Source organism: Mesoplodon mirus (assembly GCF_964341445.2).
Source record: "Mesoplodon mirus genome assembly, chromosome: 1".
Classification (NCBI taxonomy): domain Eukaryota; kingdom Metazoa; phylum Chordata; class Mammalia; order Artiodactyla; family Ziphiidae; genus Mesoplodon; species Mesoplodon mirus.
The window spans coordinates 52179625-52201347 of record NC_138976.1 but is presented as its reverse complement, the minus strand read 5'-3'; the positions used below and the strand labels follow the sequence as shown (position 1 = coordinate 52201347).

General features: G+C 38.2%; 2 protein-coding genes across 4 annotated transcripts in view; one reads left to right on the top strand and one right to left on the bottom strand.

The window, feature by feature from the left end:
• Positions 1-6320, bottom strand: part of PLAA (phospholipase A2 activating protein) — a 40065-nt gene extending 33745 nt beyond the window's left edge. Inside the window, exon 1 of the mRNA XM_082621716.1 lies at positions 6008-6320. Within this exon, the coding sequence (XP_082477842.1) occupies positions 6008-6156 (149 nt within the window). The 5' untranslated portion in view covers positions 6157-6320. The remainder of the gene's footprint in view (positions 1-6007) is intronic.
• Positions 6321-8511: 2191 nt separating this feature from the next.
• IFT74 (intraflagellar transport 74) overlaps positions 8512-21723 on the top strand; it is a 78834-nt gene continuing 65622 nt past the window's right edge. Inside the window, exons 1-7 of one of the 3 annotated variants that reach the window (XM_082603336.1) lie at positions 8512-8698; positions 8927-9131; positions 13495-13633; positions 17347-17482; positions 19670-19718; positions 21217-21315; positions 21482-21542. In XM_082603336.1, coding sequence (XP_082459462.1) covers positions 13514-13633; positions 17347-17482; positions 19670-19718; positions 21217-21315; positions 21482-21542 — 465 coding nt within the window. In that variant the 5' untranslated portion in view covers positions 8512-8698; positions 8927-9131; positions 13495-13513. The other 2 variants (XM_082603334.1, XM_082603335.1) reach the window with 2 other exon arrangements.

The window sequence follows — 21723 nt, the reverse complement described above, 5'->3', positions numbered from 1 at the left end:
CAGAAAGAACAAGGAAGGAAAGGAAAGGAGACAAATATCATAAGTGGTTTTTTTTTTTTGCTCCATCTGCATTTCTACTTATCAGTGATTGTTACCGTAAGAAATCCCTGGTGAAGTGAAACATTCATGCAATTAGGATAATGGAATCTACTATCAATAAGCCGTAAACACATTGAGGACATTTGCACACTCTGAAACATTAACTTAGTACTCATTAGTATAGTGTGTGTATCTAAATAGCTAGACTATCAATCACTTTCAGTATGCAAACTAAAGGAACTAATACAGGGACATATAAATGACTGCTCTAGGGACACAGCATATTAATAACTGCCTGGGAATTAGAATGATTACCAATTTGTTATACACATCCTTCACTTAGCACCACTCCCTTACATAACAAGTCAAACAACAGATTATGATATACTATATGTGGAAGGCAGTAAGTTAGCTGTAGAGGGGGATAAAATAATTATATCCCTGATTCAAGCTAAATCAAGGAGTTTGTTATCTAGCTGAAGGAGATAAAACAACTGTACATAAAAGAGAAGACTCCCAGATAAAGACTGCACACATGCTCATCTATATTCACTCCTTTCCCAAACACCACTACAACAATATGTATAATGTATATTTTATATCTACCTATCCATCTATGTATATTTTAAGAAAGGCATAAACCCACAAGGCCAGAGAGAATAAGAAAAAAAAGAACAGAAATATAACTGAATACTGAAAGCTGACAGCATAGTAGTAATGGCCTTAGGATACTTGAAAAAAATGAGTTCTAAGCAGGCATCAGGGGAAGAGGCCCAATTTACCAATGAATCTGCAGAAGGCTCAAGAATTAGCAGCACTATGTATCTCTAGGAAATGCAAACAAAAAACTAGAATTAGGAAGACTAGGTGAAAGTCTTTGGAATCAGACACAGAATCATATCAAAAAATCTTCAAAGGAAGGTATTTGGTAGTAGCTATTTTTAACTTGTTTATTTTGGTGTTTTTTTCTTTTTAAGTGTGGTTTTAGAAACTTTTTTTTTTTTTTTGGTTGAGTTGGGTCTTTGTTGCTGGGCACGGGCTTTCTCTAGTTGCGGCGAGTGGGGGCTACTCTATGTTGCGATGCATGGTCTCATTGCGATGGCTTCTCTTGTTGCAGAGCACGGGCTCTAGGCGTGCGGGCTTCAGTAGTTGCGGCTCGCCGGCTCTACAGCGCAGGCTCAGTAGTTGTGGCACACGGGCTTAGTTGCTCCGCGGCATGTGGGATCTTCCCGGACCAGGGCTCGAACCTGTGTCCCCCGCATTGGCAGGCAGATTCTTAACCACTGTGCCACCAGGGAAGCCCTAGAAACCATTTCATCAGTAAGCCCAATGAAATGTAAAAGATAGGACATGTTTAAAAACCTATATTATATAAACCACTAAATCTACCTAAATGTGTCCCTTAGCACTCCCCAGTACAGATGGATGCTTGTGTGTATCTACCGTAGTGATCTGTGAAGCTCTTAATGGCAGAATCCAGACCTGGTTCTTCCCAAGTTTGTAGCACAATGTTGTACATGGTAATCATTAAGTACTTCTTGAATCAGTGAAAAAATGCTTTAAGCATCAAGAAAAAAAAAAAAGACAGACACTCCAGCCAGACAACTGCCCCTCTTGTACCCAGCAAAAGTCTGAAGTTTTTTCTTTAGAAAAGGTGAAAGTGTTTGGCTGGGGGTAGACACAAGGCACAGTTGAGCCTTGGGGTATGAGAAACATGTACATTCACCATGGAGGCCAAGACCACCAAAGACAAAACCTAGAAGCCAGGCAATCATCCTCTAGGCAGGAGATCAGCCCTATGAAACAGTCCAGCCAGATAACCCTACAGTGAAGCTCACAGCCATGAAGCTCCACTGATACACAGATCTTTCAAGGAGTTTTTTAGTTCTCCACCCTAATGGAAAGCACAGAATAAGAATTACCAGATATTTGGGGTAAAACAGTGACCAAAACAAACAGGGAGGGGAAATAACCAATTTGGAGGAAACAGACCACTAAGGAGAAAATAACTTTAAAAAAAATCAGCATTGCCATCCATAGGTATAAGATATTGCAACCATGAAACAAAAACATGATTTCACAAAAAGTTAAGGCAGCTTCTGAGGAAGTATAGTAGAGACAGAAAGAAAGAAATTTATAGAGAGAAATTAAAAAGCAATTTAGAAACAAATTCAATATATGAATAAAAAGTTCCAGAAAAGAGGAGAAAATAAGACGAAACCAAAGAATTTAAGAAAATGTCCCAGAACTTATGGACATGACTTATGGACATTAAAAGGGACCACACTTAATGAACGTGAAAAATGAATGAATATAGACCACCTTTCAGAGAGAAAAAAATAATAGGTCAAAAATAAGAATGGCTTCAGACTTCTCAACTGTAACACAGTGAATACAGTGGAGCAATGGCTTCAAAATTCTGAAGAAAATTTGGAAACTACAATGCTACAAACAGTTAAATTATTATTCAAGTAGCTAGGCAGGCTAAAATCATGTTCCAATTGCAAGGTCTTAATACACTTATTATCACTGCACTGTATTTCAGGAAGCTCCTGGAGGATGTGCTCCAATAAGGTGTCAAGGAAGAAAACCAAGAAAGTTAAAGGATATTGATAATAGAAATCTAAGACAAGAGGTCCAAAAAGGGATTCTCAAGAAGACAGTGAAGGGAGAACCCAGGATTAGCTGTGCACCAGAGGCAGACAGACCAGGTCAGAAAGTTTTCATCATCAGGAAAATGAAACTGTTATATATCCAATGTGTCTAGAGGTCTTGAGAGGAGAGTTAGACAACTAGCAAACAATATGAAGTTGAAGTAGTGATAAATACATAGAAAATTAAGCAAATGAAAACCAAAAATAAGACATTTATTAGCTATAGGGAGATCATAAAACTGTTGAGGAAAAGTTATCATAGTTTATTCCACAGCTCAGGTGTAGACAGACTGTACAGTCACAAAACACTGATTTAGTCTACATTAAATTAAGCTATGTTATAAGGATCAGGACATAGAAAGGATGCATATGTGATGGGGGTTGGTAGAGGGTAGAAATGAGAGCTAAATTTTCATATTCCATAATAAGAACTAACAGAAAATGCTAAAACAGAAAACTAAAAGAAATTTTAAATGAAAAGAAATAGCAGTATAGCACTTTATATACAGATACGGAAGCAAAATTCAAAAATAAGCCATTAAAAGAGATGAAAATTTTGCCTCCAAGAAAAGGGAATAGTGGGTTGGAGGGTAGGAAGGGAATGGCTCTAATTTCTTAAACTCTGCAGAACTACTTGCCTAAGGACCCAAGGTGCTGAGTGTTTACATGAGGGAGAAATCACTCCAGCCTTGGCATGGTCAAGGAAAATTTAACACATGATATTGAATCTGAAGTTGGCATCTTTCAAATACGGGTAGTTTTCAAAAGGCAAAGTAATCGTTGGTGACAGACTTGGGAAATCCAGTTTACTGTGAGGTGGGCTTCTAGAGGCTTGAAGCAGTCTGCAACAATGGCACGTTGACTGGTTCAGTTCAATGTACAACCAAAAAATGGCATCTCCATTCTGAAGCACCTTCAGAAGACCCGGAGGCTTTCTGGGTTTTCAGTGGGCTCTTGTGAAAGATGAAATATCTGGTTTAGTCCACCCTAGAATAGAACTATTTTGCCTCCTTGAAACTAAATTAAATCCCCCCATCATTACCAGTCCACCCCTACATTATCCACCCCAATTCAGAGCCCTATCAACAATGTACATGAGAAAATAAAAATGTTTACTACTTGGCTCCAAACATTTTACTGCACTTCATTAATTTTATTAATATACCATGAAATAAATAGAAATTGTCAGGATGTCAGCCTTGAGGACACTTTTTATCACACTAAAGGTACGGCTGAGACACTAGTTAGGATGCCTAAGAGTGACTATGAGATGCTCTACCACAGCACTTGGAAATGAGAGGAAAACAACCTTATCTCACCCATCACTCACTATGGAGCCCTGTACCTGGTACAATGCAGGCTCTCAATCAGTGTTAATTGAATACAAGATGAATTCTAAAAAACAAAACCGAAAGACAACAGGAACTAAGTGAAAAGAACCAGTTTTCAAAGAGAGGGTCATTGCAGCTCAAAGTTCGTCAAGTTCCTGTGATCCAGTGATTTAAGCTCCTGTCAACCTAACACAGTCCTACAATGTCAAAGTTTGAGGATTTAGCTGTTCAACAGAATTCAACTATTACAAGCATCCTTTAGCTACTCTTTACTGCAATGTTCATATCCTACTGGGCATGTGCTTCTACTGAACAAAATTTTAAATGTACAAGCTTCATCAGTAATTTGTACTCAAATACACAGAAGTTATGTATCAGTGTTACCAAGTGGTTTGGAATATCACAGAATCTTAAGCATTAGAGAAGACCTTATCTAATTCAATATAGGAGTTTCCTCTACAATATCCCTAGTTTAGTCTGTCGTATTTTGGCTGCACTACTGCAAAAGCCTCTAAACAGGTCTCCTTCCACATTTATCCCTTTGCGATTCATTCTCCACCTGAAGCTAGCAGAAACTTCTCCACAGGTAAATCAAATAATGGTGTCCTCTGCTTGAAACTCTGAAGGCTTCCACCTACTAACTTCTTTCCTCAGCCCTCTTCCCAGGGCATGATCTGGCTCCTGCCAGCCTCTAAGACCTGCCCTCACCTCACAGTTCATTCCCTCCTGCACATTGGGAATTTCCTCCTCCTCAATCCAGGGCCACTGTGTTTGCTCCTCCTACGGTCTACAGAACCCTTCTGGTTCCTCACCCCCTTGACCAGCTCAAACTCAGTATCATTTAAGAAAAAAAAACAAATACCAAAAACACCTTCCTCAGAGAGGCTTCTTTCGTTAACATCGCCCTCCACTCAATTCTATATCTTATATCTATATTTGTTTTCTTCATAGTACACACGCCAACGCGTAATTATTTATTTGGTTGTTTTTTCATCCATCTTCCCTCCCAGACTGTAGGCAAGATCTATAAACACAGGAAACTTGTCTGTCCTTTTATTCTTCTTCAGGATCACAAACAAATAGGAGCCACTCAATAAACATTTATCATCTGAATTTATGGATGAAAACGTATGGTTTCAAGGAGTGAAACCTCTGATGGGAGAGTTACTACCTGAAGTAACTTACCTCAATTTTTCCCTATCTGAACTGAAATCTGTCTTCCAGGTCTTAAATTTCCTGTTACAACAACTAAATCAGGGCTAAACCCTTGAACTTGATTTGGACTGGAGCTTAACCTTCTGTTTCCTAATATTTTTTTGATTAATCTCTCTGAAAATCTTTCGAAGGCAATGGGCTTTCTCTCCTCAAGCAAATACACTCCGCCACATCCAGAAAACATTTGAGGGGTTTCATCCCCTCCGCCCAAGTCCATCACATACCCCAGACTAAGAAAGTCTGAGTTGGACAACGTGGAGAGGGACCAAGGCAACTTTTGCAATGAAATTTTTGAGAACCTTAATTCTCAAATTTGAGGGAAGACTACAGAACAAATTCCAGGGAAAGAAGAGGACTTCCTTCAATTACACATTCCAGATGCTTTCACACGGCCTCATTAAGGAGGGTGCATCTGGCGTCAGAAGTTTTTCAAATCTAAAAGAAACACAGGAAATCATCGTCCACAAAGTGAAGCCACAAAAAATAAAAGTTCGTCCAAGGTCACTCAGTAGTTTAGTGGTCAAGTTAGGACAAGAAAGTAGGTCTCTGTTCCCCCAACCCGGTGCTCTTTCCACGTAAACCTCACTAGTTTCTTACACTGCGTGCCCAGACTGCCAGTGCTCTAAGAAATGGGAGGGAGCGTGGACCGTCGTAAAGGCCGGGAAGAGAGGAAGAGGGTAGGATAGGGCAGGGAAGGGTTACTCTCTTCCCAGACGCCGAAGGAAGCCTGCGGCACAGCCGGGTAACAGCGGGACTCGCAGCGCTCACCTGTCTGGAACCCAGAGGCGGGTGGTGCGATCTCGGGACACGGACACAAAAGCCCCCGGTGGATAGAGGCAGCATACCAGGCCCCGCACGTCCAACTCGTGGCCCGGGAGCGAGCAGCTCAGCCGGTACCTGGCGGCGCCGCTCGCCATGGCCCTAGTAGGTCCGGCGCCCGGTGCCCGGGCACCGCGCGAGATTAGTCCGTCGGGGAGGCCGGGCGTGCAGCGGGAGAGGGCCTGAAGGTGAGAGGCGACGGGACCGGAAGAGCCCGAAGGCCGGTGCGGAAGGGCGGCCGGGAAGGGGCGCGCCCAGCGGGTCGAGTGACACAGCAACCCTGACATGCACACCGGAATTCGTCATCGGCGTTAGCCCGCCATGACGCAGAATGTGTGCGTCCAGACTGCTGAGGCCGTTGAGGAGCCGAGGCTCGATTCCCTCATGCGCGCTGGACCGCCAGCGGAGAAAGAGATACCACCGTCCGGCCCCTCGGAGTGGGCGCCCGAATCCCGGACCTTTCCGAGCCCGCGTCCTCGCCTAGCCCCGGCTGAGCTTTTTATTGTGATGCCGGATGTGGGCCGGACTACAAATCCCACAATGCCACGCGCCAGCGGGGCGTGAGTCGTAGGCGCGCCAATCCGGGTATTTTAAATCTTAGTCCGCTGTGCTGAGGGCTGTTCTGTGGCTGAGTGAGTTTGCGTCGCGTGTGGTGTTGGGGGCAGGCTTAGGCCGCCGATTTCCCCAAACCTTCTCTGAGTAGTTACCCGAGATTTTTTTTTTTTTCAGTCTAAACTTTTCTAAATTAAAACGAGAGAGCTTGGGGCCAAGTTGGAAACAAATCACTTTCCTTGAATTCTGTGAATACTAAGCCGGGTTTTTGGTACTTTAAAAAAAAGTTTTACGTGTTAAAGATTTAAAGTTTTCTCTCAAACTGTAACATCTCTATACAAATGGCAAATGCTGGGTCTAACTTACCGTCTGAAAACACTAAGGGAGAAATGTCAGTAGCTTCTTTGTGAGACAACATACGGAATAGTTGGACAGTTAGAGGTTATAGGAGAGGAAATATCTTTTTTTCTTTCTACTCTTCTAGCAGAAAAGTTTTCTGCTGGGGCTCTAGCAAAAGACAGAGTAACAAGAGAAAAACAGGTGTTTTAACGTGTATCTCCTTCAGAGATGAATAACTCAAACAGGTGACGAGAGCTTGGGCTTATATGGCATCTTAACAAAGGAACAATACGTTTTTACACAAGCGATAAAAGAAAAGAACTTTTAAATCTTTAGAGGCAGCAAATTATGGGAAGCCGACTATATGGGAACCTAACAGTAGTTAAAGGCTAATTAGTAAAGTTTTTATGTAGATTCTTCTGGTGCAGTCTCCAGGATGGTAAAGGTCTAAAGTTGTCTCCAATGATTAACTTTTGTCCTTCCTGGTTAAGAAGCAAGGAGGGGCACTTTTGAAATTTTATATTCTGCTTTTAAGCAAATAGCAGAATAGTAGAGAACTTTTCCTGTACCCGCTTTTCAATTGCCTTCCCCTCCAAACAATCCTTATAATACCAAAGTGGCATATTTTGGGATGGCAAATTCTACCACCCTTCACTACAGCGACCATAAGTATAACAAATGACCACTACAAATATGTTGGTCTCAAATGGAATAATTACATGAAAATGTTTTACAAACTTTGAGAACTCAATCACATGACATTATTTCATTTTGTATTGCACTGATTTTAACCTACTTGAAGGCAGGCATATAAGAGAATAAATCTGGGCATAAAAAATGTATGCAAGGGCTTCCCTGGTGGCGCAGTGGTTGAGAGTCCGCCTGCCGATGCAGGGGACACGCGTTCGTGCCCCAGTCCGGGAAGATCCCACATGCCGCGGAGCGGCTGGGCCTGTGAGCCATGGCCGCTGAGCCTGCGCGTCCGGAGCCTGTGCTCCGCAACGGGAGAGGCCACAACAGTGAGAGGCCCGCGTACCGCAGGAAAAAAAAAAAAAAAAAAAAAGTATGCAAGATGGGAATAATGTGAAAACATTAAAAGTTCAATATGTATGAATGTTTAGAGCTCCCATCACATTTTTTTTTGAACTCCCATCATATTTAAGCTGTCTATAGGAAGACTGGAAAAAAAACAAACTGCAAGTTACTTTTATTAGAGAAAAAGGATTTCAGACGACGTAATTCTCATTTTTTTAAAAAACATGTTTAAAAACCATTTGATTTTAAAATAATTATTTTAAGACAACTTTGCTTTTAATTCAGCCCTCCTCACAAAATAACTCTGAAAGGAAGCCTAAAGGTATAAAGCTTTCAATGAAATGAAACATGGTACCAGAATCGCATCAATACTTAATGCTGTATCGTGTATGTTGTGTTCCTTCCTTCTAACAGGAAGGAAACTACTACTTATGAGAAACAAAAAGACTGTACAATGAATGCTGCCTACCACGGAATAACTTCAAATAATTCTTATTACTCGCCGTTTTCCCTGTCCTCCAGAGGTATCGAGGTAACAAAACTTAGTCCTCAAACCTCGCGAGAGCATTTCACTCTCGCTTCACTGAGCGAAGGCCGAGGATTGGCCAATCAGGAGGAGGGGGCCTCACCGCGACCAGCCCCCGTTGCCGGGAGACGCGAAGGCACGCGGCCACTAGGGGTGAGGCCTTGAGGGCCCAGGAAAGCTGCGCGCAGGTGAGCGGGGCGTCTCGGGTGAGCTAACGGGTTCGCGGGCCCGACTGGAGGGCTACGCGGTGGTGGAGGGCTCGGAAAGAAGTGCGAGTGCCCTTGAGTCGTGCGACTTCGCTCCTTCCGCGCCCCGCAGCGGAGCGACCTCCCTCCTTCCGCGCCCTCAGCGCCGGCGGAGGTGAGAAATCCCGGGACCAAACTCTCCCTCTTTGCCTCCCTTGCCGATTATTTTAGCCTTGGAGATGCTGATGCGCTTCAAACAGAATAAATCCGGCTCTTAGGTGTTCTCCTCCGCCAAGGAAGTCCCATTTCTAGGCCGGCAGAGCGTGAGGAGAGACCTCAAACAGTCCCCTGAGGAGACCTGCCAAGGCGAGACCAGAGGGAACGATTCGAGCGCCTCAGAGAGAAAGTTCACTGTGGGCTGAAGGATTTACTCGAAGTAATAATAGATTTCCGTCTGTTGGTCAGAGCGGAAGGGACTTAGCAACTTTCCACTTCTTCATGTATGTTAAAATGGTTGATTCGGGGAGGATAATGATTGTAATAATTAGGAGCCAGAGGTTTCATGTGAAGCATCTGGAATCATCACAACGGCTGTGCAAGCTAGAGCTCGCTGCCACACTGCAGATGAGGAAACACGTCCAGAGGGGATAATGTGTGGTAACTGACGGAGCTCCGTTAGCATCCCTAAACTTTCTGGAACCTCTCTGGTTGTGTGAATAACCCCAGCGATTGTGTGAACATTTGAATGACTAACCGCGGAGTTAGTGGCATATTTGTTACCAGTGCCCCTCCCTTTTATTTTACCCGGTGGAACTGACCTAATGCTAACTAAACTTCTTCCACGATAGTAAAGCAGTGGCAAAGAAAATCAGGTGGAAATTCTATATATCGTACATTTAATTAAAGTTCCTCAGGAAAGCTGGATTAACACTGACTAATTCTGCTGGAAACAGGTTTATCGTATTAGCTTTCTCTGGGAGAAACCGTTTTGACCACAGACCTTGTCTGCCTTTCAAAAAGTTGTTTCATGAAACTCACTTTTCTATTTGCAATAATAATAGTAGTAATTTTACTACTTTGTCCGAAGAGTTCAAAACGGCAAGAAAATAGAATCACGGAGCTAGCTGGAATGGGAGGGTTGTAAGTTTGGCGTGAACATATTAAATATAAAGTGATAATGGGATATCTGAATAGAAATTCCCAATAAACAGTTGAAAACTTAAAATTGGTGCCCAGTTTAAAGGACAGAACAGGAGATACTGATTTATAATCAGTATCTAGTTCAAGTTATAAGAGTAATCAGCCTAGTTCAAGTTATAAGAAAAGGATGAAATATTATGGAGAGACGAGAAGTAATCCAAGGGCTGATCATGAATGATGCTAAGGAAAGCCAGGGAAGAAGTACTGGGCATGGGCTATAGAAACTGAGAAACCATTTTAGTTTGAGAAATGATTTGTTTCCTTTTTAATAATTTAGTAAATTTTTGTAACTGGCAACGCCTTCATGTGGGAAGAAATTCCGACGGTACAAAAGAACAGAAAGTTTTTGCCTGGCCCTGAGATATATGCTGGGGATATAAAGATGAATAGGATCCAGCTCTTGCATTCAAGGTAGAGAAATACTTAAGCAGATTATTTCAATTGGTGTGATAGGTCCTGGGATAGAGATGTGTATGGATCCATCGTAGCATTTAGGTCAGCCCTGTAAATTCAAATTGAAGAAGGTGGGGGTGGTTATGGTCTGGTTGGTGAAGGATTCCTAGGGAGGATAACAGGCAAGATGTGTGTTATGCAAGGGGACCACTCAGGAGGCCAATATAATAATCCACTTGAGTCCATGAGGCCATGAACAGTACTGTAGGAATGGAGAGGAAGTTAGATTTTAAACATTTAGGCATAAAATCAGTAGTATTATTTCATTAGCTATGGGAAATGAGGGAGAGGGAGAAATCAAGGACTACGTTTCTGACTTGTGTGGCTAGGAGCTGTACCAAGAGGAAGAGCAAATCTGGGGGAGATGACAATGAGTTTACATTTAGATATATTTATTTTGAAATACTGATGATATATTGAAGTGGAAATGTCAAGTAATTATTTGGATATAAACACCTTGGAGTGTGAGAAGTCAGGACTGGAGATACGGTGTTGTGAGTCATTAGCTGATTAATTGTTAAAACCCTGAGTGTAGATGAGGTGGCACAATGAGAGCTTAAAGAGAAGAAAGAAAAATAGACTGTGGATGATATCTTGAGAAATGCTGCTAATAAAGGCAGGGAGAATAAGATGGAGACTGAAAAAGGAGAAACAGAGGAGGGGAGTGTCACGGAGATGGTTTCATGTAGGAGTGGACACCCGTAACAGAGATGACATTTACATTCCTAGCTGCATTGGCAGGAACCATTTGAATGGAATAGTAGGAATCCAGGAGATAGAGGAAGTGGAAAAAGTAGAGAATAATGAATATAAGCTGTTTTTTTAGAGTTTCCCTGTGTAGAAAAAGGACATATAAGACTGTATTAAAGGTGGTTTCAGGATCAAGAAATTAGTTTTTAAGGTTAGGAAAGAATGGAACATGATAACAGACTGAAAGAAAGGAGAAAGTTTAAAGACATACGTAAGAGCTGGATAATGCTCCAAAGGAAATTGGGGCAGGGGTGAGGGAGAAGGAGGTTGGCAAGGAGAGGGAAGCTAATGTCCCAGAGGTATGGGATCAAGAGGATAAATCAGAATAGAGACTGATCTTGAATGAGAGAAAGGATGGCTATTGAGATTGGAGGTCAGGGTGGATATAGGTAAGTTTATGTGCTCCAAATGTGATAGATTTCATGTCTTAATTTTCTCAATTATGAAGTTGAGTCATCTGCTGAGAGTGGCAGGAACAGACTTAATTAGAAAAGTGGTTAAGAATTGGAATCATCAAGGACAGAGTAGCTTATAAAGGATAAATAAAATAATTTCTGAGATGAGGGTCCATCTGAATTTGGTTACTATGGCTTTGCAGTTCTCCAGTCTGTATAGTCTTGGGATTTCCATCAACAGTTCAGCAGTCCAGGTTGAATGTAGAGAATGGTTTCTGATTTTTCCAGAAGGGTTGAAGAAGAGTTCGAGGATGCAAATTTGTTGATGGTGCTCATGAGACAGTAATTTAATATTGAGAAGGAAAGGAGTCCTTGAAACTGACCTCCTCAAGGTCACTAATGGTTTCTTGGATGGGGATTCCAATGGACATTTCAGTATTCATCTTACTTGAATTCCCAGCAGAAAATGGCATTGACCACTCCTGCCTTTTCTTGGCATCTCTGACACATACTCCTGGTTTTTTGTTTGCTTTCTGAGTCTTCGTTTTCAGTCTCTTATACTAGTTTCTCCTCTTCTGTGCAATCTCTAGGTATTGACATTCCTGAGGCCAGAGTCTTGGGCACTCTTTTTCTCCATATTCTCTCTCTAGTTCTTTCTCCATATTCTCTCTCTCAGTATCTTTAAAACTCTTTTGAACATGACCTATAATAGGACATATATTTTACATTATAGACCAGTATACACATATGTGTAAATTTGTATAAATATAACTGAAAAAAAATTAATGAAACAGTACTCTTCCTATGTGCAGTGAACTCTCTTGTATTTTCTATTTTATTTCATATTTAAGCCATATTGGTCATAACCTGCTAAATTGTTTTCATAAGCTACTAATAGGCTGTGACCCATAATTTTAAAATGCTATTTTAAATTATTAGCCAAAACTTTAAATAATAATATATTCTGATGAGTAAAGGAGGGGGCTGGTAAACTGGGAGAGAATGAGTGAATAAAGGAAATAGTTTAAGGGGAGGTATAGTGAGAATAAAGGTGAGAAAAAAGAAGGAGAGGAAATTAAGGCCAGAGAATAAAGTATTTCAATGAAGATATTTGAGATGAAGCAATTCCAGATGATGACAAGCTCCAGCTCTGGCCATGGCTATGAATAGAGTGACTAAAATAGAGTTGAAATGATTACTGAAATTTAGGTCAGGGAACTGTGAAGCTAGAATGTTACATATTGAATCCAGTATCCATATGGAAGTCATCCAGGGTGTTGGTGGTACTGGAATAGAGGACTGTGAACAAAAGACTTTAGTAAACATGGAGAGATTAGGAGGTCCCTAGATAAAAGCAACCAAGAAAGATCCAAGGCAATATAGTTGCATTATTTGGTCCTCAAGGGAAGAGAATCCTGTTTAGTTTTTAAAAACTTGGAAGAATAATGTTTTGACAGTGACATTGTGGAGCAAGGAGAGTGCGATGTACTCCTTTGCTTTGGAATTGTGGGACAGGAAGCTAAAACAGCCTTCACTACCAAAAGCATTTTCAGGAGAAGATGGGAACCTGTTAAGGCAAAGTGTAAAAGGAACTATTTATAATAGGATTGAGAATATAAAGGAGTTTATTATAGACCAGAAATCACAGAGAAAATATCGGCAGAGAAGAATGATACTGGTTTTGCTGGGAGAGAGAAAGCTTACTAGAGTATGGGATGAGAGTCCAAGAGAGAAAGATATCTAGAGGGGCTTGCATTTTGATAAGATAACAGGGAAATGAGGAGGGCATGTTGTAATAAATGATTTCATGGTTCTAAATCGAACATTAATGTCAAATCTGAACAGAATTAAAGCAAGCTCAACCTTGTACGTAGTGATACCTGGAATGGCAATTTGCAAGAAAAGTCATCATGGATTAAATGTTTGAAGGAAGGGTATGCAGGTCACTACTATCTTGCTACAGAAGATACCAAAGGAGACCTGTTCCTTGTTTCCAAACAGTGGTTAAAGTGAGCAAGCAATGGCCAGTAATCACAAACCTTCAGCAGCTCGCCCTGTTTCTCGAGGTGGGATTGGATTGACAGGAAGGCCTCCTTCTGGAATACGGCCCCCATCAGGAAATATTCGAGTGGCAACTGGAGTAAGTTTAAAACAAATAATTGAATTATTATGCGTATATCCTGGTAGAATTTGGGAAGCTTGTCTATAATAAGAGATTCTTCTTTGTTTTTCTTTATAAAGAAAACATACTATTATATAAGTATGTTTTTTGGAAAACATATAGAAGTATAAATGTGGGAGAATGTTTGAAAGACACTGTTAAGAGAAAGAGGCCTGCTCATGCTGATATTCAAATTTATTTTAAAGCTACAATAATTTAAGTGGTATAGTGTATTGGTGCCAAAACCAAGTGAAATGGAAAAGACCAGAAATGGAATCAGGCATGTAAGAATTTAATTAATGATTAAGGTGGCATTTCAAATTAGTTGGAAAAACATGGAGTATTCAGTAGTGCACTCAAATAACTGGTAAACCATTTGTTTTAAAAAAACCAAATGTTTTAAAAAAATCCCTCCCTCACACAGAATTCTAGATATTTTAGAAATTTTATATTTAAAAAATGAAACCATAAATGTATTAGAGGAAAATATAGGTAAGTATTTTGTATAAACTTGGCGTAGGTTAGGCCTTTGTAAAAATAACAGGAAATATCGAGTACTGAAAGGGAAAGTTTTTTTTTTTCTCGGTACGCGGGCCTCTCACTGCTGTGGCCTCTCCCGTTGCGGAGCACAGGCTCTGGACGCGCAGGCTCAGCGACCGTGACTCACGGGCCCAACCGCTCTGCGGCATGTGGGATCTTTCCAGACCCGGACACGAACCGGTGTCCTTTGCATCGGCAGGCGGACTCTCAACCACTGCGCCACCAGGGAAGCCCGGAAAGTGTTTTTATATTTATATATTTGAATTTACAGAAATTGAAAACATCATAAAAAGGTTAAAAGAAAAATGACAAACTGGTTAAAAAAAAAGTATTTGCAACATATATGTCATGCATAGAGTTCAGACTCTTAAAATGAAAAAGGAAAGTTTACTCATTTGTAAAAGCTCTTTCTGTATTAAAGCTATAAATCCTATGTCCAATCAAAATTCCTTGAGATTTCTCTTGGGGTAGGGGAAGGAATATCATTGTAACACTATTTTAACATTCACCTAGAAGGGTACAAAGGCAAAAATAAGAAAAAGTACAATACTCTAATATAAAAATATAAGTAATAAGTAAAACAGTGTTCTGGTTGCTACAGCAGCCTAGAAATAAACTCTAGTAAATGTTAAGAGCTTAATGTAAGATAGAGAGTGTCATAAATCAGTGAATCAGTAAGAGAAACACACCACATTAGAAAGAATTGGTAAACTTTATAAGCTGATAATTCTAACCAGAATAATATCCTGTAAGGATATTTATTACATTTTCATTATAAGTATAATAGTGAAAATTTGAGAACAGCCTAAATGGCCTTACAACAGGTTAATCTTAAATAAATTATGATATGTCTATCCCTATAATCGGCTATTAAGTAGCCTTTAAAAATTATTTTCAAAAAAAATTCAGGAAATAATATATCTTTATAGTACAGTATTAAGTGAAAAAAGCAGTGTGGTGTCAGTTTAACATAAAGCTATATATATATTTACATTTACATAGAAAGAAGTGAATACACCAAAATATTCATAGTTATTTCTCTGATGCTCACAAGAGATGGTTTTGCCTATCTCAAGGTGCCTGTGAGGTACTCAAGGTTGGACGGTAGACTAATTGCAAACTAGAGATAATGCTGCGTCCTGTGTTTAAATCATAAGAAGAGCAGCAATGTTTGGAGGGAATAATTTTGTTAAAGTTAGGTTTTCTTAAAGTTTTAAGATTTTTCTAGAGTTTTAGGTAATATTATCAACATCATCAACAACTTATACTGAAATGATTTTTCTAAAGTCTTCATATATATGGTACTGAGCTAGGGTATCTTTTTCTATTATTCTAATAGTAAGAATTTATGCTTGTTAAATATTTATAAAAGGAATCTGAAATATATTGGCCACCTACTGTTTGCCAGGTGCTTTAACTAATTTTTGCAATTACTAAAATAGTAATGCTTGTTGTAAAACATGCAAAGGAAAAGTGTCAGAGTTCCCTCCTTCTACCTTAGGTATAACCATTGTCTAAGGTGTGATGTGTATCCTTCTAGACCTTTTTCTATCCATTTACAAACACTAACACACATCCATATATAATTGTATGGTTTTAGTATTTTCCAAAATGAGGACAGTGCTATATGTATACATTGTTATTTATCTTGTCCTTTTCTTTCAATAATGTATTGTAAATATATTTCTGTGTGAATACATGAATATCTACTACATTCTTTTTAATGTGTGCAGTTTCTGGGGGTTTTTTTGTGGTACGCGGGCCTCTCACTGCCGTGGCCTCTCCTGTTGAGGAGCATAGGCTCCGGACGCGCAGGCTCAGCGGCCATGGCTCACGGGCCCAGCCGCTCTGCGGCATGTAGGATCTTCCCCGACCGGGGCACAAATCCGTGTCCCCTGCATCGGCAGGCGGACTGTCAACCACTGCGCCACCAGGGAAGCCCTGTGCAGTTTTAATTTATGCTTTCTTCTCTATACTTTCATCTGGTAAATTTTTTTAAAGTGATATAGTTATTTGAGTGGCTGTCATAATTATGCTTGCATAGAGCCAAAGAGGAAATTATTCAGAAGGTTTATCCAAGGAGAGATTTAGCATTCTTTCCCAAAGATGACTCAGATAATCCTGAACTCATTTCACTTGAATTTGTCGTTGACAGTATTCCTGTATACAATGTATTCTTTGAAATGTGTTACTGTTCCTGGCCCCCATACTCAAATTAATTACCAAGTACTTTTCAGAGTCACTTGAGAACTATGTTAGCTGATAGAATTTGAGGCTACCAGCTAAAGGAATTAAAAACAATCAAAATCAACCAGAATGGTTGTATCTAACCTCTATCTAAAATTTCTACTACATATTTAAATCTACTACTTTATTCTTTGGCAGAGAGTGAGAAAAAAGAAAAGAGAGAAAGGAAGATAAACAAAAGAAGGATATCTTGGAACAGTTTCCGGCTGTCCTTTATACCTTCCCATGCCTGTACATACTATATGAACTGACAAGAAGGGAGTCTTTTGACCTTTCCTCAGGATGTATAATATTACATTAGATTCTGCAGACCTGAAGTAGAGAATCATGTAGAGTAATAATATGAATGCTTGCTGAATGATGGAAACTCTTTAATACTTATACGGCTATCTTGTGATGTAATTATATCTTTTTTTCCTCAAGATGAAAATTTCTTTATTTTTTTCTGATTTTAATGGTAATATATACTTACTGTAATAATGTTGAAAATATGAAATTATATAAAACATAAAATAAAAATGAACTATTATATTATTACATAGGGATAAACTTTGTTACTATTTTTTAATGTAATCCTCCAGACTTTATTTTACAAAAATGGAATTATAACCATTTCCTATGGTTAAATAAGAACAAATAGGTGGACACTTTGCTCCTTTCCAGTTTGGGAGTACTATAAATACATCTACAAATAGAATTTTAAATTTTAAAGAAATGTATTATTTAATTATCATAGAATTTTAGATGTTAATTTTATTTAATATTTCAGCCATTTAAAATGTAAGGAAAATTTTACAAATTATATAGAATCTTAGTTTTTTTTAATATTCTCTTTGCAGTCTTAACAATATTAGAGGCACAGTCTTTTTCTTGTTTATTAAAACTGAATCTTGTTTGTCATTTAGATGCCACCTGGAACAGCAAGACTGGGCTCTCGTGGTGGTCCCATAGGGACAGTAGGGGTTCTGTCCTCTCAAATCAAAGTTGCTGATCGTCCTGTGACACAACAAGGTTTGAGTGGAATGAAAACTGGGATGAAAGGTATCTATTTTAAGAAGAGTATATTTTGTACAAGTATTACAGTATCATATTACTAAATCAGAATTGTAGACTGAAGGAGGCTATTTTACTCAATTCTTATTCCTTGATTCACAGAACTGTAAGGGTTAAATAAAAGACTGAATGTGAAAATTCATTGTGAACTAGGGAGTTATATACATATACTAGCTATTTTAATCTTCATTTTTCTTAACATAAAAATTTGCTATAACTTTTCCTAAATTGAAGTGTAGTTGATTTACAATATCATGTTAATTTCAGGTGTACAGCATAGTGTTATATATACATCAGTTATATATACATATATATGTATATATATACTCCTTTTCAGATTCTTTTCCCTTATAGGTTATTACAAAATATTGAGTATAGTTTCTTGTGCTATACAGTAGGTTCTTGTTGGTAAACTTTGCTATAACTTGAAGAAATGTGAAATAATTTGAAGAAAAGAAAAGCTCAGGAATAAAAATTAGATTTCTAGTACTATATAGAAATATTCTGAAATACTTTTTTCTTTTTTTTTGGTTTCTATACCAAAATGACACTGGTAAGGTATTTGTGTATTTATGAGTAGTGAGTCAAGAAGTGTTACTTTGGGTAATAATATTCCATTATAATGCTTAAGTAAGGAAGTAAGGCTAACACATAGATTTATACTACATCTCTCATTATGCCTCTCTGTGTTTAGAAAGGCATAATAATAACACTATATGTTATAATTCAGAAAGTTGGTCTATAATATATATAATTCAAAGCATGGTAAACTGTTTTATAATGAGTTTTTTATTTTCTGTATTTGTGCAAATGACTTCTCAGGGATGAAGTTACTCTACTGGTACAAAATTAATTAGAAGATGTCATACTACCTTCTGTAATACAGTATATCATGCCTTTCAGGAGACTTAAATTTTCTTACTTGTATTATAATACCCTTAGCTCACTAAATATTAAAAACCAATTGATTACTGGACTTCCCTGGTGGTCCAGTGGTTAAGACTCCATGCTTCTGATGTATGGGGCGTGGGTTCAATCCCTGGTTGGGGAATAAGATCCTACAAGCTGTGTGGCGTGGCCAAAAGATGAAAAAAAAAAACCAGTTGATTATTTAGAAATGCTTGCTTAATAATTATCAATACTGTGAAGGAAAATGAGTCAAAATTTTTTAGTTGTTTAGTCTTTAAAAATGTCTTCATAGAAGCATTTATATATTACTTATTTAAAAACGGGTAGAAACATACTGCTATTCTATAGAGAATTCATCAAATTTTATTACTGTATTAATTTCTGCTTTAAAACAGATTCAGTATCATTTAAGATAGTCATTTTCTGCTTCAAAGCCTTGTGCGAAAGAGTTCTGATTGTTACCATCATGCACCACTATCTGCTGTGACTTTTGCTCTTACCTGTTCCAGTTTCTCATTTCCCATTCTAGTGAGACATTCTTTCCCTCTTCTCAGCATAGACCTCAGTCAGTAAGTACTCCCTAGCCATTTCTCTCATGCCTTCCAGGGCACTTCACCTCTCTCAAAGTTTGGGACATTTAACCTAGGGATACTTTTTTTAGTCCTACTGAAATGTAAGATTATGTTTCTTTCTAAAAAGTCTCTGAAAAAATTATGTAAAATTATAATATCTTGCCTACATTGAGAAATTTGTAGTCTAAATCTGCACTGTCCATTATGATAGCCAATAGCTATATGTGGCTATTTAAATTTAAATTAATTAAAATTAGGTAAAATAAAAATTCACTTCCCAGCAGCACCAGCCATATTTCAAGTGGTCAGTATTCCCATGCAGCTACTTTATTGGACAGTGCTGCTATAGAATATTTCCATTGTTGCAGAAAGTTCTTTTGGTTAGCCCTGTTCTAGACCCCCTTAGACCCAGTTTCCATTCAGCCAACCTGACCTGTAGAGTCCACTGTTTTTGTTTTTTTTGAGTCCACTGTCCTAACACTCTTTGTGGTCTTAATTCAAGTTTCCATTATGTCATGATGCTAAGATATTAGTTCTTTTTCTATTTCAGTGCTTCTTCCTTATTTTCAGATTTACTGGGGCATTTGTGAGCACTATTAGAGAACTGTTGAGTCTAATTCTGGTTGTGCTTTGGATTTGCTATTTTGGTGGCATTTTCAAACTGAACACTAATACTTAAAAAAATGTTTTTTAGGTCCCCAGAGGCAAATTTTAGACAAATCTTATTATCTTGGGCTTCTTCGGTATGTTAAATACTTTTTTTTCTATGCATGATCATGAAGTTTTAACTACGGTACTTATTAAGATAATTAGATTGTAAAGCAAATATACTCCAATAAAGAGGAAAAAAAGATAATTAGGTGTCTGTTAATTCCTAAGAATTTTGTATTCTAACATCATTTTTGGTTAATTTAGCTGTAAATAGATGTCATCACAAAATGTGGTGATACAGTTAGGCTGAGGTTTTAAATTTTATGTATTTGAATGTATGTGAACTATATATTTCAAGTTCACTCTTTTTCATTTAATAATAATCTTTTATGCTTCTTTCACTAGTTATTCTGAAATATATTATTCATACATATATGTATTAATGATAAAATATATATGCTTATTTATAATATATTTAGTACAGAGTTTTAAGTAAGTATGTATTTGGTCAGTTGCTATAAATGTGGCCTAATTTTAATTAATTCATAAGCTTTGTTATATATCTGTAAGTATGCAGCTCTAAATTAAGAACTCTTTTCCCTTTCTATACCTACCTTTTTCTCTGCTCAGGTGTCCTACTTTCTTATCTCCATTTTTCCATTACACTTTGTTTTCTTGTTGGCTCATCCTCTATATCTTCTTTCTCTCTGACTTGCATTCCATTTAATGCATCCTTCTATCTTGTCCTGAAAGCTCTGTTTTCTTTCTTAGTCCTTCTTAATTCTTTTGTTGTTCAATTACCTGAATCCTTTTGATTCTCAAACTCCAGAAGGCAATAGGAGAAGGGTAGGTTTTCTCCATCTGTCCTCAAAGTTGACATCAGTAAGAAAGACAGTGAGGCCATCAGTTGAATAGCATCTTTTGATATCCAGCCACTTTTCAATCAAAAGAAGGGAAGGTGATAGAGCTGTTTCTCATCATTGCATTGCCTCTCCTCTCCAGGATTTGTGCTTCTGTATTAAAAAATTGTTTTACCTATTTGTGTAGTTGACTGTAGAGCAGTGGTTCTCAGTTGGCAGTGATTTTGCCCCCCAAGGAACATTTGGCAATTTTTAGACACAGTTTTAGTTGTCATAATTAGGTTTGGGGGGTGTGCCACTGGCATCCAGACCAGAGATGCTGTTAAACATCCTACAGTGCACAGAATACCACCCCCCTACCAAAGTATTATTCAAAGACCTAAAATGTCAATAGTGCTGCTCTTGAGAAACCCTGTCCTAGAGGGTAGCAAGAGCTGTAAGGGTGACAATTAGGTATCTACTTCTGTCTTAGATTGTACCAGTTTGCCCAGGTTTCCATTCCAGTACTGTTTCATCTTTTTTAATAAATAGAGAACCTATATCAGTTTATCAGTTGGGATATACCTCCTTAATCAAATAAGCCACTTAAATTGTTTTTCTTTTTCTAGTGAAATTTCACAAAACCATTTATATTATTGTTACACATTTATGAAAAGTTTGTTTTGTTTAACTAGAGAGACTGTTTTCTGGATTGGAAGTATTACTGACTTTTTTATTTCTTTTCACTTAGAAGTAAAATAAGTGAACTTACAACAGAAATCAATAAACTTCAGAAAGAAATAGAAATGTACAATCAAGAGAATTCAGTATATTTGTCATATGAAAAGAGGTGAGTAATTTTGCAGTTAAAGTATGCAAGATATGTTTTTATTATGAGTAACATTTAATGTAGTATGTATCAGGAGTTTAATACTGAATTTGTAGTTATACATAATATTCATAATGTTCATCTGCCTATTTATGTATTTATGAATGTTTTTATTTTATGTTTCCAGAGCTGAGACTTTAGCTGTTGAAATCAAAGAGTTTCAAGGACAACTAGCAGACTACAACATGGTATTTGTTCTTTTCTGAATTTCTTTTGAAAATTTTCATTGTTTTTTACCAGTTTAAAAAATGTTATTTTAAATACCAAATAATACATGAATACATGCATAGTGAGAAAGATTGAAACCATAGAAAGTGTAGATATTGAAGTTTCCCTTGGCTTTCTCCCTCCTTTCCCTCCCCAGAAATA